The sequence below is a fragment of the Gouania willdenowi genome, chromosome 21 (assembly GCF_900634775.1).
Source record: "Gouania willdenowi chromosome 21, fGouWil2.1, whole genome shotgun sequence".
In the NCBI taxonomy this organism is placed as follows: Eukaryota; Metazoa; Chordata; class Actinopteri; order Blenniiformes; family Gobiesocidae; genus Gouania; species Gouania willdenowi.
The window spans coordinates 34,931,142-34,944,751 of record NC_041064.1 but is presented as its reverse complement, the minus strand read 5'-3'; the positions used below and the strand labels follow the sequence as shown (position 1 = coordinate 34,944,751).

At 39.1% G+C, this 13,610-nt stretch overlaps 1 protein-coding gene across 1 annotated transcript; it reads left to right on the top strand.

Annotated features, from left to right (window-relative positions):
* The first annotated feature begins 31 nt into the window (after positions 1 to 31).
* LOC114455709 (uncharacterized) lies at positions 32 to 13,585 on the top strand. The gene is made up of 3 exons (XM_028437090.1): positions 32 to 103; positions 5,473 to 6,548; positions 13,478 to 13,585. The coding sequence occupies exons 2-3, from the start codon at positions 5,652 to 5,654 to the stop codon at positions 13,583 to 13,585; spliced, it is 1,005 nt and encodes a 334-aa protein (XP_028292891.1). The 5' UTR covers positions 32 to 103; positions 5,473 to 5,651.
* The last annotated feature ends 25 nt before the right edge of the window (positions 13,586 to 13,610 follow it).

Genomic DNA, 13,610 nt, shown 5'->3' with positions numbered 1-13,610 from the left:
TAGAGCAGTAGAAGAAGAAACAGCGAAAGGAAACAAGTGTCTCTGTGAGTCTAACAATAAATGTTATTATTATTATTAATATCCATCCTACAGACGGAGTCAGGTCACACAATAATAGCGCCTTAAAGCTCCAGTGGAAAGTAACAGAGCACAACACGGTGTCAGAAGACGGAGTTTTAGACACACAGAGGCTGGAGCAGAATGCTAACCGAGCTAGCAGAGGAGCTAGCACCACCGAGACGCTACAGGATAGAAACGTAAAGAGTAGAAAAAGGGGAGGAAATGGAGCAGTTCAAAGCACCGTCACCACTGTCTCTCACCGCTAACCCTGCTGACAACTGGTGCAGCTGGGAACAAAGCTTTCGGCGGTATATAGCGGCCTCAGGGGAGAAAGATGAACAAGGAAAGATTGACATTTTACTCCACACCATCGGTGAGGATGCACTGGAAGTGTTCAACACACTGACGGTTAGAGGTGAGGGAGATGAGCTGACAATGGAGGATGTTCTTCAAGCCTTTAAAGATCACTGCAGTCCACAGAGAAATGTTGTCTTTGAACGACTTCAATATTGGTCCCATCAGAGGACAGCAGGGACATCAGTAAACACATTCATAACAGAGCTGAGACACAAAAGCAAACACTGTGAGTTTGGAATAAGTGAGAATGACATGCTCAGAGATAAGCTGATGTTAAGCATCACAGACTCTCACCTAAAAAAGAGACTGTTACAGGAAAGACGTCTAACGTTCTACAGAGCAATAGAAATATGCAGAGCAACAGAACAAGAAAAGACTCTGTTACAAACCATCAGGACTGAACATGGAGTGCAAGAAGTTCCAGTGGATGGTGAAATGAAAATGATCCTTCCTGACAAGAGTCTCCACCATAACACCAGTAGACAATTATGTTCCCAATCTGTTCCAAATACAGATCAAACAGAAAAACTTGTGCTGGCTGCCTTCATGCCCAAAGTTCAGCTGCACAGATTACAGCTCCAGCAGCCGTCAGTCACTGATTGTGTTTACAGTGAGAGGAAGAATGTCCCAGAGCATCTCCACATAAAGGAGGAACCAGAGATGCTCAGTGAAGGTCAGGAGGAAAAGCAGCTTTGTGTGCAGCAGGAGACAAACAGTGCTGCTTGTCCTGTGAAATGTGAAGATGGGGAGGAGAAGCCTCAGGCCTCTCAGCTACACTGGAGACAACTAACAGAAATCAACATGAAGGAGGAACCTTCAACCTGTAGTTTAAATGAATTAATGAAAATACAAAGTGTGGGAATGAACAGCAAAGGAACAGAAGCAGCCCAGAACCCAGATCCAAGCAGTTTAGTTCTACAAGGTCCTGATGGAACAGAAACACACTCGTCTCAGACAGAAAACAGTAACGAGGATGATGAAGATGACTGTTGGCAGAAACCTCTGTCAGAGTCTGAAACTGTAGCTAAAGCTGACTTTGACTCCACCAGGAAAAAGAAAAAGATGTCTGACTCGAGTAAAAAAGCTGAAATGGGATGTAAAGCTTCCAAAACACAGATTAGTTCATTTCAACAGATTTGTTCAAAAACGAAGGTTCAGGTAAAATCAACATCTGAATGTGTGAGTGGTGAGAAAGCATCACTGAGTGCAGCTTCAAAACTGCGAATCCACACAGGAGAGAAACCATTTAAGTGTGATTTTTGTAGTAAATGTTTTTTTCAGAAGTATCACCTGCAGTTACACATGAGAATCCACACAGGAGAGAAACCATATAAATGTGACGTTTGTAGTAAATGTTTTATTCAGAAGTATCACCTGCAGTTACACATGAGAATCCACACAGGAGAGAAACCATTCAAATGTGATGTTTGTAGTAAATGTTTTATTCAAAGGAATCACCTGCAGTTACACATGGGAATCCACACAGGAGAGAAACCATTTAAATGTGACGTTTGTAGTAAACGTTTCATTCGAAAGTCTGACCTTGGTAGACACACGAGAATTCACACAGGAGAGAAACCATTCAAATGTGATGTTTGTAGTAAATGTTTTACCCATAAGGCTACCCTTAATAAACACATGAGAATCCACACAGGAGAGAAACCATTCAAATGTGATGTTTGTAGTAAATGTTTTATTCGAAAGTTTGACCTTGATAGACACATGAGAATCCACACAGGAGAGAAACCATTCAAATGTGATGTTTGTAGTAAATGTTTTAGCCAAAAGTCTGACCTTAATCAACACATGAGAATCCACACAGGACAGACACCATTTAATTGTGATGTTTTTAGAAAATGTTTTACCTGTCAGGCTAACCTACAGTCACATGTGAGAATGCACAAAGAGGAACCAATCAAATGTGATGTTTGAGAAAGAAAATGTTTTAAACAGAAGTCCACACATAAGAAAATCATTTCTAATGTGATGTTTGTTGTAAATAATTTCTTGATAGTTCTTTATTTTTTAGGTTTAGGTGTAGTTTAAGTTTGAAGTGTTGTTCGAGTTTTGTAAGTCAACACAACATCCATCCATTTTCAGACCCACTTATTCCTGTTTGTCAGGGTGGCGGGAGTCTGCCGGTGCTAATCTCCGGCTCTCATTGGGCGCTAGACGGGGGTACACCCTGGACAGGTCCCCAGTCCATTGCAGGTCAACACACCAGATTTTGGCAGAAGTTTTAGAGTTGGTCAGTTTGATTATACAGTTGATTTTTTGTGTGTAATTGTTTACGTTCTATAAGTATAACTGTAAATATTGTGTGTTACTTGTTTTACCTTTGAATATTAAAGCCTCATCTGTGTTACATAAAAAAAAAGTTTGCTCTTCATTAAATAATTTACCCTTCTTAAGTTTACAATTTTTTTTTACAGATAAAAAAAAAAGAGATCTTGGGATTTATTTGAAAGCAGTGAGCAAACTCAGCATAGGTCCAGTGGGCTATGCTAGTGCCCAGGCTGTTTCTAGGTACATTAGTCCCACTCTGGCTTTGTAAAACATGGCAGCAGAAAAAGAAATTCAGCAGCAGGACGACAGCTTTGAAAACTTTCTGGAAAAGGAAGTGAATTGTGATGCTGCTCTTGGAAGCACTAGGTTGCGGGTTCACGTCCTACTTCAGTGTTTTTTTATGACTTTTTTGGGACGCTGAGATGACTGGTGACAATGTTACATTAAAATCAATCAATCAATATAAATGATGCGATATCAAGCGGCATTTACCGTCTTAATATCCAGTGTAACAGGAGGACTCTCTATGCAGACATCCTATGCTGCTGCCACGTCTCCTCAGACACATTTTATTCATATTATTCACCACTCGTCACATCACTGAAGCAATAAAGTGATGAAGCGACCAAAAAGTGTGACTAAATATGGGTGATTTAAGCCATTATTGTCACTGAAGACTGAACACACCTTTAGAACAGGCTCATATTCCTCAAACACCGGCTTATTTTACCCATTAGGGTGAATAAATCACTCTCTTCCGTTTGGTTGTCATGGTAGCTCGAGTAATCTCTGATCCATTGATGATGGCTTTTTATCGCGCGTGTGCACGTAAGTAACCCAAGGTTTACATACTCAGGGTTGATTGACCCACTTCATACCAACTGTAATGGAATCAGATACACAGAGTTTCCCATAGCTGGGTATGTTGACCCAGAGTTTATGGATAGACTCAGAGTTTGTTAACCCTCCTTTATGGAATACCCCTCAGTAGCATTATCGACAACACCATTTGTTAAAAATGTATGTGCAATTTTCTCCCTTTCGATAACATAAAAATCTGAATGTCTTTTTATATGAAGAAAATCCCCAGACTGTGAAAAAGAACACAATTTGAAAGAACAAAACAAAAACAACATGAAAACACAGGATGATAGAAAAATATACAAAAGACTTTGAAATCTCACAAACAATAATAATAATTAAAAAAAAAAAAAACACTAAGTAACAACAAACTCACACACAAAATGGCATAATATGCAAAATGACTGAAAAAACATAAAATGACAAGAAAACAAGACAGATGAAACAAGTTGTAGTTCAGATACAATACGCCTATCATATCCGGCCCCCAGCTCACCTGCCAGCCGCCGCTCATACAGTGCCAATATGGACCCTGTATTAGCCAGGTGCACCTGCACTGCCATTGCCCTGTGTACCTTAACTAGAGAGGCATCCAACATCCTGCACCCCTTTGTTGGGCAGATAGGTTTGGTCTGGTCCAATGGTGGCAGTGCCGCACAGCCCACCTTTTCTCCACCCTGCATTGCAGACAATGGTCTACTTGAGGTGATAGTCGACTGTTTTGTGCAGCCGCAGCGGTCGCTTTGTGTCACAGACACGGTGTTGCCAGATTCCTGGTTCAGTTGTGTGGGCTGTTTTCATTGGAACGGACGGGCTCTAAGATGATCTGATCTGGCAACACTTTTACTTGTGACGTCACAAATGTAGAAATTTTTTCTCATGTTATAAGACTTACACAGACCACAAATGACTGGATGGTTACATTTCATATTTTGTGTGCTGGTGGACATTCACTTTACCTCATATGTGATCAAAAAAACTGCAAAAGTAGATTTTTCTCAATTTGTCCCCTTTAATACGGTGGCTGGGAAGTGTCAGGTGAATGCATTTACAGAAACGAACACAAATGCAAACAGGTCACAACGGAAGTGTTTCCGACAGACTGGTATTACAGTCGGACAGTCGGACGGGTATTATGATATGATAGCCTGATATGAAAAATATAAGAGTATCCTAATCAACTTTCACTTACTTTCATACGCGTTTCGATGTCTTCTTCTTGTTCTTAACTGTTCTGGTGGGTTAAAAACATCCGCCAGAAACGTGTCCGTCTGTAATACCGGTCCGTCAGAAACACTTCCGTTGCGGAAACCCGGTGGCCGGGAAATGTCAGGTGAATGCGTTTAAAGAAATGAACACAAATGCAAAAAGGACACAACACGAATGCAAAATGGCTACAACAGAAGTGTTTGTAAAATAAGCATCAAATTCACTTAGACATTATAAAAACATAACTAAATCACAATAAAACAATTCAATCACAAAGGTACAGACTTCACTCTGGAGCGACTTTTAAGATAAGAGAAGCAGGGAGGAAATGGAGCATTGAGGGATTACTTGGAACAACAGGAGAAGGAATCAAGAAAACACAGAAAGTTGTGATAGAACACTAAAAAGATATAGAGATATCTTATAGGATTTAGTTTATTATTATTATTTTTATGTGAATGGTGACATATAAGCGAACTCTACATCCTCCGGTACAGTAGGTGGTGGTACGGACCACTTTAAATTACGTTTGTAACCTGCCATTAAATAAACGAAGAAGAAGAAACGCTGAGTTCATAGTTAGAGCAGTAGAAGAAGAAACAGCGGAAGGGAAATAAGTGTCTCTGTGAGTCTAACAATAAATGTTATTATTATTATTATAATAATTATTATTATTATCCAGCCTACAGACGGAGTCAGGTCACACAATAATAGCGCCTTAAAGCTCCAGTGGAAAGTAAGAGAGCACAACACGGTGTCAGAAGACGGAGTTTTAGACACAGAGAGGCTGGAGCAGAATGCTAACCGAGCTAGCAGAGGAGCTAGCACCACCGAGACGCTACAGGATAGAAACGTAAAGAGTAGAAAAAGGGGAGGAAATGGAGCAGTTCAAAGCACCGTCACCACTGTCTCTCACCGCTAACCCTGCTGACAACTGGTGCAGCTGGGAACAAAGCTTTCGGCGGTATATAGCGGCCTCAGGGGAGAAAGATGAACAAGGAAAGATTGACATTTTACTCCACACCATCGGTGAGGATGCACTGGAAGTGTTCAACACACTGACGGTTAGAGGTGAGGGAGATGAGCTGACAATGGAGGATGTTCTTCAAGCCTTTAAAGATCACTGCAGTCCACAGAGAAATGTTGTCTTTGAACGACTTCAATATTGGTCCCATCAGAGGACAGCAGGGACATCAGTAAACACATTCATAACAGAGCTGAGACACAAAAGCAAACACTGTGAGTTTGGAATAAGTGAGAATGACATGCTCAGAGATAAGCTGATGTTAAGCATCACAGACTCTCACCTAAAAAAGAGACTGTTACAGGAAAGACGTCTAACGTTCTACAGAGCAATAGAAATATGCAGAGCAACAGAACAAGAAAAGACTCTGTTACAAACCATCAAGACTGAACATGGAGTGCAAGAAGTTCCAGTGGATGGTGAAATGAAAATGATCCTTCCTGACAAGAGTCTCCACCATAACACCAGTAGACAATTATGTTCCCAATCTGTTCCAAATACAGATGAAACAGAAAAACTTGTGCTGGCTGCCTTCATGCCCAAAGTTCAGCTGCACAGATTACAGCTCCAGCAGCCGTCAGTCACTGATTGTGTTTACAGTGAGAGGAAGAATGTCCCAGAGCATCTCCACATAAAGGAGGAACCAGAGATGTTCAGTGAAGGTCAGGAGGAAAAGCAGCTTTGTGTGCAGCAGGAGACAAACAGTGCTGCTTGTCCTGTGAAATGTGAAGATGAAGAGGAGAAGCCTCAGGCCTCTCAGCTACACTGGAGACAACTAACAGAAATCAACATGAAGGAGGAACCTTCAACCTGTAGTTTAAATGAATTAATGAAAATACAAAGTGTGGGAATTAACAGCAAAGGACCAGAAGCAGCCCAGAACCCAGATCCAAGCAGTTTAGTTCTACAAGGTCCTGATGGAACAGAAACACACTCATCTCAGACAGAAAACAGTAACGAGGATGATGAAGATGACTGTTGGCAGAAACCTCCGTCAGAGTCTGAAACTGTAGCTAAAGCTGACTTTGACTCCACCAGGAAAAAGAAAAAGATGTCTGACTCGAGTAAAAAAGCTGAAATGGGATGTAAAGCTTCCAAAACACAGATTAGTTCTTTTCAACAGATTTGCTCAAAAACGAAGGTTCAGGTAAAAATAACATCTGAATGTGTGAGTGGTGAGAAAGCATCACTGAGTGCAGCTTCAAAACTGCGAATCCACACAGGAGAGAAACCATTCAAATGTGATATTTGTAGTAAATGTTTTTTTCAGAAGTATCACCTGCAGTTACACATGAGAATCCACACAGGAGAGAAACCATTTAAATGTGATGTTTGTAGTAAATGTTTTATTCAGAAGTATCACCTGCAGTTACACATGAGAATCCACACAGGAGAGAAACCATTCAAATGTGATATTTGTAGTAAATGTTTTATTCAAAGGAATCACCTGCAGTTACACATGGGAATCCACACAGGAGAGAAACCATTTAAATGTGACGTTTGTAGTAAATGTTTTATTCAAAGGAATCACCTGCAGTTACACATGGGAATCCACACAGGAGAGAAACCATTCAAATGTGATATTTGTAGTAAATGTTTTATTCAAAGGAATCACCTGCAGTTACACATGGGAATCCACACAGGAGAGAAACCATTTAAATGTGACGTTTGTAGTAAAGGTTTCATTCGAAAGTCTGACCTTGGTAGACACACGAGAATTCACACAGGAGAGAAACCATTCAAATGTGATGTTTGTAGTAAATGTTTTACCCATAAGGCTACCCTTAATAAACACATGAGAATCCACACAGGAGAGAAACCATTCAAATGTGATGTTTGTAGTAAATGTTTTATTCGGAAGTTTGACCTTGATAGACACGTGAGAATCCACACAGGAGAGAAACCATTCAAATGTGATGTTTGTAGTAAATGTTTTAGCCAAAAGTCTGACCTTAATCAACACATGAGAATCCACACAGGAGAGAGACCATTTAATTGTGATGTTTTTAGAAAATGTTTTACCTGTCAGGCTAACCTACAGTCACATGTGAGAATGCACAAAGAGGAACCATTCAAATGTGATGTTTGAGAAAGAAAATGTTTTAAACAGAAGTCCACAAGAGAGTCCACACATAAGAAAATCATTTCTAATGTGATGTTTGTCGTAAATAATTTCTTGATAGTTCTTTATTTTTTAGGTTTAGGTGTAGTTTAAGTTTGAAGTGTTGTTCGAGTTTTGTAAGTCAACACAACATCCATCCATTTTCAGACCCACTTATTCCTGTTTGTCTGGGTCGCGGGAGTCTGCCGGTGCTAATCTCCGGCTCTCATTGGGCGCTAGGCGGGGGTACACCCTGGACAGGTCCCCAGTCCATTGCAGGTCAACACACCAGATTTTGGCAGAAGTTTTAGAGTTGGGCAGTTTGATTATACAGTTGATTTATTTTGTGTAATTGTTTACGTTCTATAAGTATAACTGTAAATATTGTGTGTTACTTGTTTTACCTTTGAATATTAAAGCCTCATCTGTGTTACATAAAAAAAAAAGTTTGCTCTTCATTAAATAATTTACCCTTCTTAAGTTTACACTTTTTTTTTACAGATAAAAAAAAAAGAGATCTTGGGATTTATTTGAAAGCAGCGAGCAAACTCAGCATAGGTCCAGTGGGCTATGCTAGTGCCCAGGCTGTTTCTAGGTACATTAGTCCCACTCTGGCTTTGTAAAACATGGCAGCAGAAAAAGAAATTCAGCAGCAGGACGACAGCTTTGAAAACTTTCTGGAAAAGGAAGTTGTCCAAGAAGGAAATAGCCAGGAAGTAGGAGCAGGGTTGTCTGAGAAGTCTATCAGACTACATGATGGATCAATAGTTATTTATTTTGCTTCCTAACCTCACAACAACCAGATAACTCAGCCTGGGTGGCTATTTATACAATACCTTATATTTTATTATATTAAATTAATGCCTCCTCTCTATAAAACTAGACTCTCCTTGTATATGTTATTGTGGAAGTTATAACACCAGAGGGGTATTCCATAAAGCGGGTTATGTTCAAACTCTGAGTATGTTCAGGCTCAAATGAGGGAAACTCTGAGTATCTCATTCCTAAACGCGAGGTATGTTCTTCTCTGAGTATGTTACCATGGCAACATTGTCCGTGAACTAAACCTGGTCGCTGGCAGGTTTTATCAAAGAAACCCTGGGTTTCTACCTGGCTCCGCCCACCTGAACACTTTAATGAACCTTAACACTTTTCTCTGAAACACATTAGTAACATCACACACCACAGACGTGCTCACATCATTACTAATGTTGTGTTGCTTTTTTTTTTTTTTTTTAAACGGTAGTTTTCTTTCTAACATTGTAGATACAGATCATTAAGTGAAAGTCGATCTGCATTAAAACATCTACTGACATCTGTAGTAAAGTTCTCTGGATACAAACCTGTGGATAATATAAAGGAGGAGATGATAATTTAAATAAATCCACTTTTCAGGCTTAATTGTTGTTTTATATTGTTATATCACTAAATCTGTAGATTGCACATCTTTGAAGGTATGATGGCGCAGTGAATTGTGACGCTGCTCTTGGAAGCATTGGGTTGCGGGTTCATGTCCTGCTTCAGTGTTTTTTTATGACATTTTTTGGGACGCTGAGATGACTGGTGACAATGTTACATTAAAATCAATCAATCAATATAAATGATGCGATATCAAGCGGCATTTACTGTCTTAATATCCAGTGTAACAGGAGGACTCTCTATGCAGACATCCTATGCTGCTGACACGTCTCCTCAGACACATTTTATTCATATTATTCACCGCTCGTCACGTTAGTGAAGCAATAAAGTGATGAAGCGACCAAAAAGTGTGACTAATTACAGGTGATTTAAGCCACTATTGTCACTGAAGACTGAACGCACCTTTAGAACAGGCTCATATTCCTCAAACACCGGCTTATTTCACCCATTAGGGTGAATAAATCACTCTCTTCCGTTTGGTTGTCATGGTAGCTCGAGTAATCTCTGATCCATTGATGATGGCTTTTTATCACCCAAGGTTTACATACTCAGGGTTGATTAACCCACTTCATACCAGCTGTAATGCAATCAGATACACAGAGTTTCCCATCGCTGGGTATATTGACCCAAAGTTTATGGATAGACTCAGAGTTTGTTAACCCTCCTTTATGGAATACCCCTCAGTAGCATTATTGACAACACCATTTGTTACAAATGTATGTGCAATTTTCGATAACATAAAAATCTGAATGTCTTTTTATATGAAGAAAATCCCCAGACGGTGAAAAAGCACACAATTTGAAAGAACAAAACAAAAACAACATGAAAACACAGGATGATAGAAAAATATACAAAACAAGACTTTGAAATCTCAGAAACAATAATAATAATAAAAAAATAAAAAACACTAAGTAACAACAAACTCACACACAAAATGGCATAATATGCAAAATGACTGGAAAAACATAAAATGACAAGAAAACAAGACAGATGAAACAAGTTGTAGTTCAGATACAATACGCCTATCATATCCGGCCCCCAGCTCACCTGCCAGCCGCCGCTCATACAGTGCCAATATGGACCCTGTATTAGCCAGGTGCACCTGCACTGCCATTGCCCTGTGTACTTTAACTAGAGAGGCATCCAACATCCTGCACCCTTTGTTGGGCAGATAGGTTTGGTCTGGTCCAATGGTGGCAGTGCCGCACAGCCCACCTTTGCTCCACCCTGCATTGCAGACAATGGTCTCCTTGAGGTGATAGTCGACTGTTTTGTGCAGCCGCAGCGGTCGCTTTGTGTCACAGACACGGTGTTGCCAGATTCCTGGTTCAGTTGTGTGGGCTGTTTTCATTGGAACGGACGGGCTCTAAGATGATCTGATCTGGCAACACTTTTACTTGTGACATCACAAATGTAGAAATTTTTTCTTATGTTATAAGACTTACACAGACCACAAATGATTGGATGGTTATATTTCATATTTTGTGTGCTGGTGGACATTCACTTTACCTCATATGTGATCAAAAAAACTGCAAAAGTAGATTTTTCTCAATTTGTCCCCTTTAATACGGTGGCTGGGAAGTGTCAGGTGAATGCATTTACAGAAACGAACACAAATGCAAACAGGTCACAACACGAATGCAAACCGGCCACAACGGAAGTGTTCATTTCTGTAAATGCATTCACCTGACACTTCCCAGCCACCATACTTTAACATTTGTCACACGGTTTGTGAAATAAATGTTAGCATAAATACCAATATGATATAATATAACTATTATTCCGTCCCAACTTGTGAAACACAATTTTTTTAATTGTATTTCACGTGTTCACAAGACAAAACTGGTCCCATTAGACAGTTTTTTTTAGTTTATTTATTAGGATCCCCATTAGCCACAGTGAAAGCTGCTGCTATTCTTTCTGGGGTCTGTAGAAAAATACAAAATATACAATTACAGAAAATACTTTACTTGAACAACAGTTATCAACATTATCATGTAATGTACAAGTAATATAAAAATATGGCCTGGTGTATCTAACAGTCAAGATACTACAATCCCATTCGTAAAATAAGCATCAAATTCACTTAGACATTATAAAAACATAACTAAATCACAATAAAACAATTCAATCACAAAGGTACAGACTTCACTCTGGAACGACTTTAAATTCACGTCTAACCTACTAAGTTTTTATGGTGCGATTTATTCAAATTTTAATCTAAAATGGTTTTCCATCAGAACAAATGTTCTTTTTATGTGATTTGTCGCTACTTTAGGTAATACGCATTTATTTGCAGAAGCGTGTCTGGTTGCATAATTATGTATGTTAAAGCTGAACATTATATTTTGGTAGAGCGTCACATAATAATGAATATAGAAGCCTATCCTGTACCAATAACCAGTTTAGTTCCTGATGCATTCATTTAGTGCTGGTGTAATAGTCACAATAAAGTACTAATCGTGCTGCTCGATTTTGTATGACTTGTAGTTTTTCGATATTGTCAGCGGTGGTATTGGAACATACAGTGGGGCAATAGTCAAGGTTGGATAATATTAGAGCTTGTACAATCACTTTTATGGCTTTTCTTGTCAAAAAATATGCATATCTCTTAATCATAGTGATCACTCTTCCCATTTTGGCACACATACCCCATATATGTTTTGACCACGATCATTTATTATCAATTGTTATTCCCAGAAGCTTTGTCTCATGGAGTTGTGTAATTGGACTATCCTGTATTTTAAGATGTAATAAAGGATTCAGACTGATAGAATGATGCGAACCTATTATCGTACAGTACGTCTTTGATATATTTAAAACTAGTTTGTTTGTATTGATCCATTCAACAACAGCATTTAACTCTGACTGCAGGACAGTTTTCAGCTCTTCTGTAGTAGCAGCTGTTTTATACATTGTCGAGTCGTCTGCATACATAACCATTTTTGCTTTTGTAAGAGCTAGTGGTAGATTATTAGTAAATATATAATATAATAAAGGACCAAGACAACTACCCTGTGGTACTCCGCATGCCAAACTTCCGATGTTGGAATAACAACCATTGAAGAAAACGGTCTGAGTTCTCCCTGTTCAGTAGCTATTAAACCATGTAGTAGCAAAATCATCAAATCCATAAGCAGTCAATTTCTTAATGAGTATTTTATGGTCTATTATAGTGAAAGCTGCAGAGAAATCTAGCATTATGCTGCCCGCTAACCTCTTTTCTTCAGTGTCTGTCAGCCTGTCATCAGTCATTGTGGTCAGAGCTGTTGCAGTTGAATTCCCCTTTCTATAAGCGTGCTGATTAGGAATAAACAGTTCGTTGTTGCTAAAATAACTGTTCACTTGTGCATACACAATATTTTCCATGACTTCACCAATTGCTGTGCGTAAACTTATTAAACGACTATTTTGACCAGAAAAGGGTTTCTTCTTGTTTTTTAGTAGAGGAATAATTTTGGCTTAGATTTCTTATATGACAAATGGCTGGTGCCGCAAAATCCAACGCCACCTTCAGGAGGTTTCCATTCATTTCATCAACAGCCGGTGGTTTGTTTTTAATATTCCTTATTTTTTTAACTTCACTCAGTTTTGCTTTTTGAAATTTTAAAATATATATTTATATTTAACCTATGAATGATTCACCCCCTGATCCAAAACACTGTGAGTCATAGACAGCGTTAACCCCACAAAAACACACAACAGGGTCCACTTTCACACTGTAAGTGATCAATAAAGTAAAATACTACCACCATAGTGGAAATAGAATGAAACAGTGAATCTGAATGTAATCTTTGGGAACCAGTTCTTTCTGAGGGTGATATGAACACTTTTCTCATATTAATGGTAAATAAATAAAAAACTAATAGATACGTTACAATGTAATATCTATATGTAGTTTTCTGCTGTTAAATAAAAACCTATAAACTAAATCCTGTATTGGAGATGAATGATGACCTAATGTTAGTTTATGAGATAAAAACGCCTGTGTATGTTGGTATGGATTCATAATTGAAGTGTGGAACAGTTTGTAAAAGTAAATATGGGACATGATTATATAAATCCATTGTTTGTGTTTGAACAGATAAAGGATGAAAAGCAGGAGAAAGGAAACATTCACACAATTGTCCTGCTTTGCTTTTGGTCGTTTTGGCACAAAGAGGACTGAGCGTGGATTGCTGACCAAAGGCTTCACTGGTGATGAGGCAGTGGGGGCGGGGCCTAATGCTGTGACTGGGGGGGTGCCCTCTGACATGACCCTCACATGAGAGGAGCTCAACGTGAAGTGGAGGC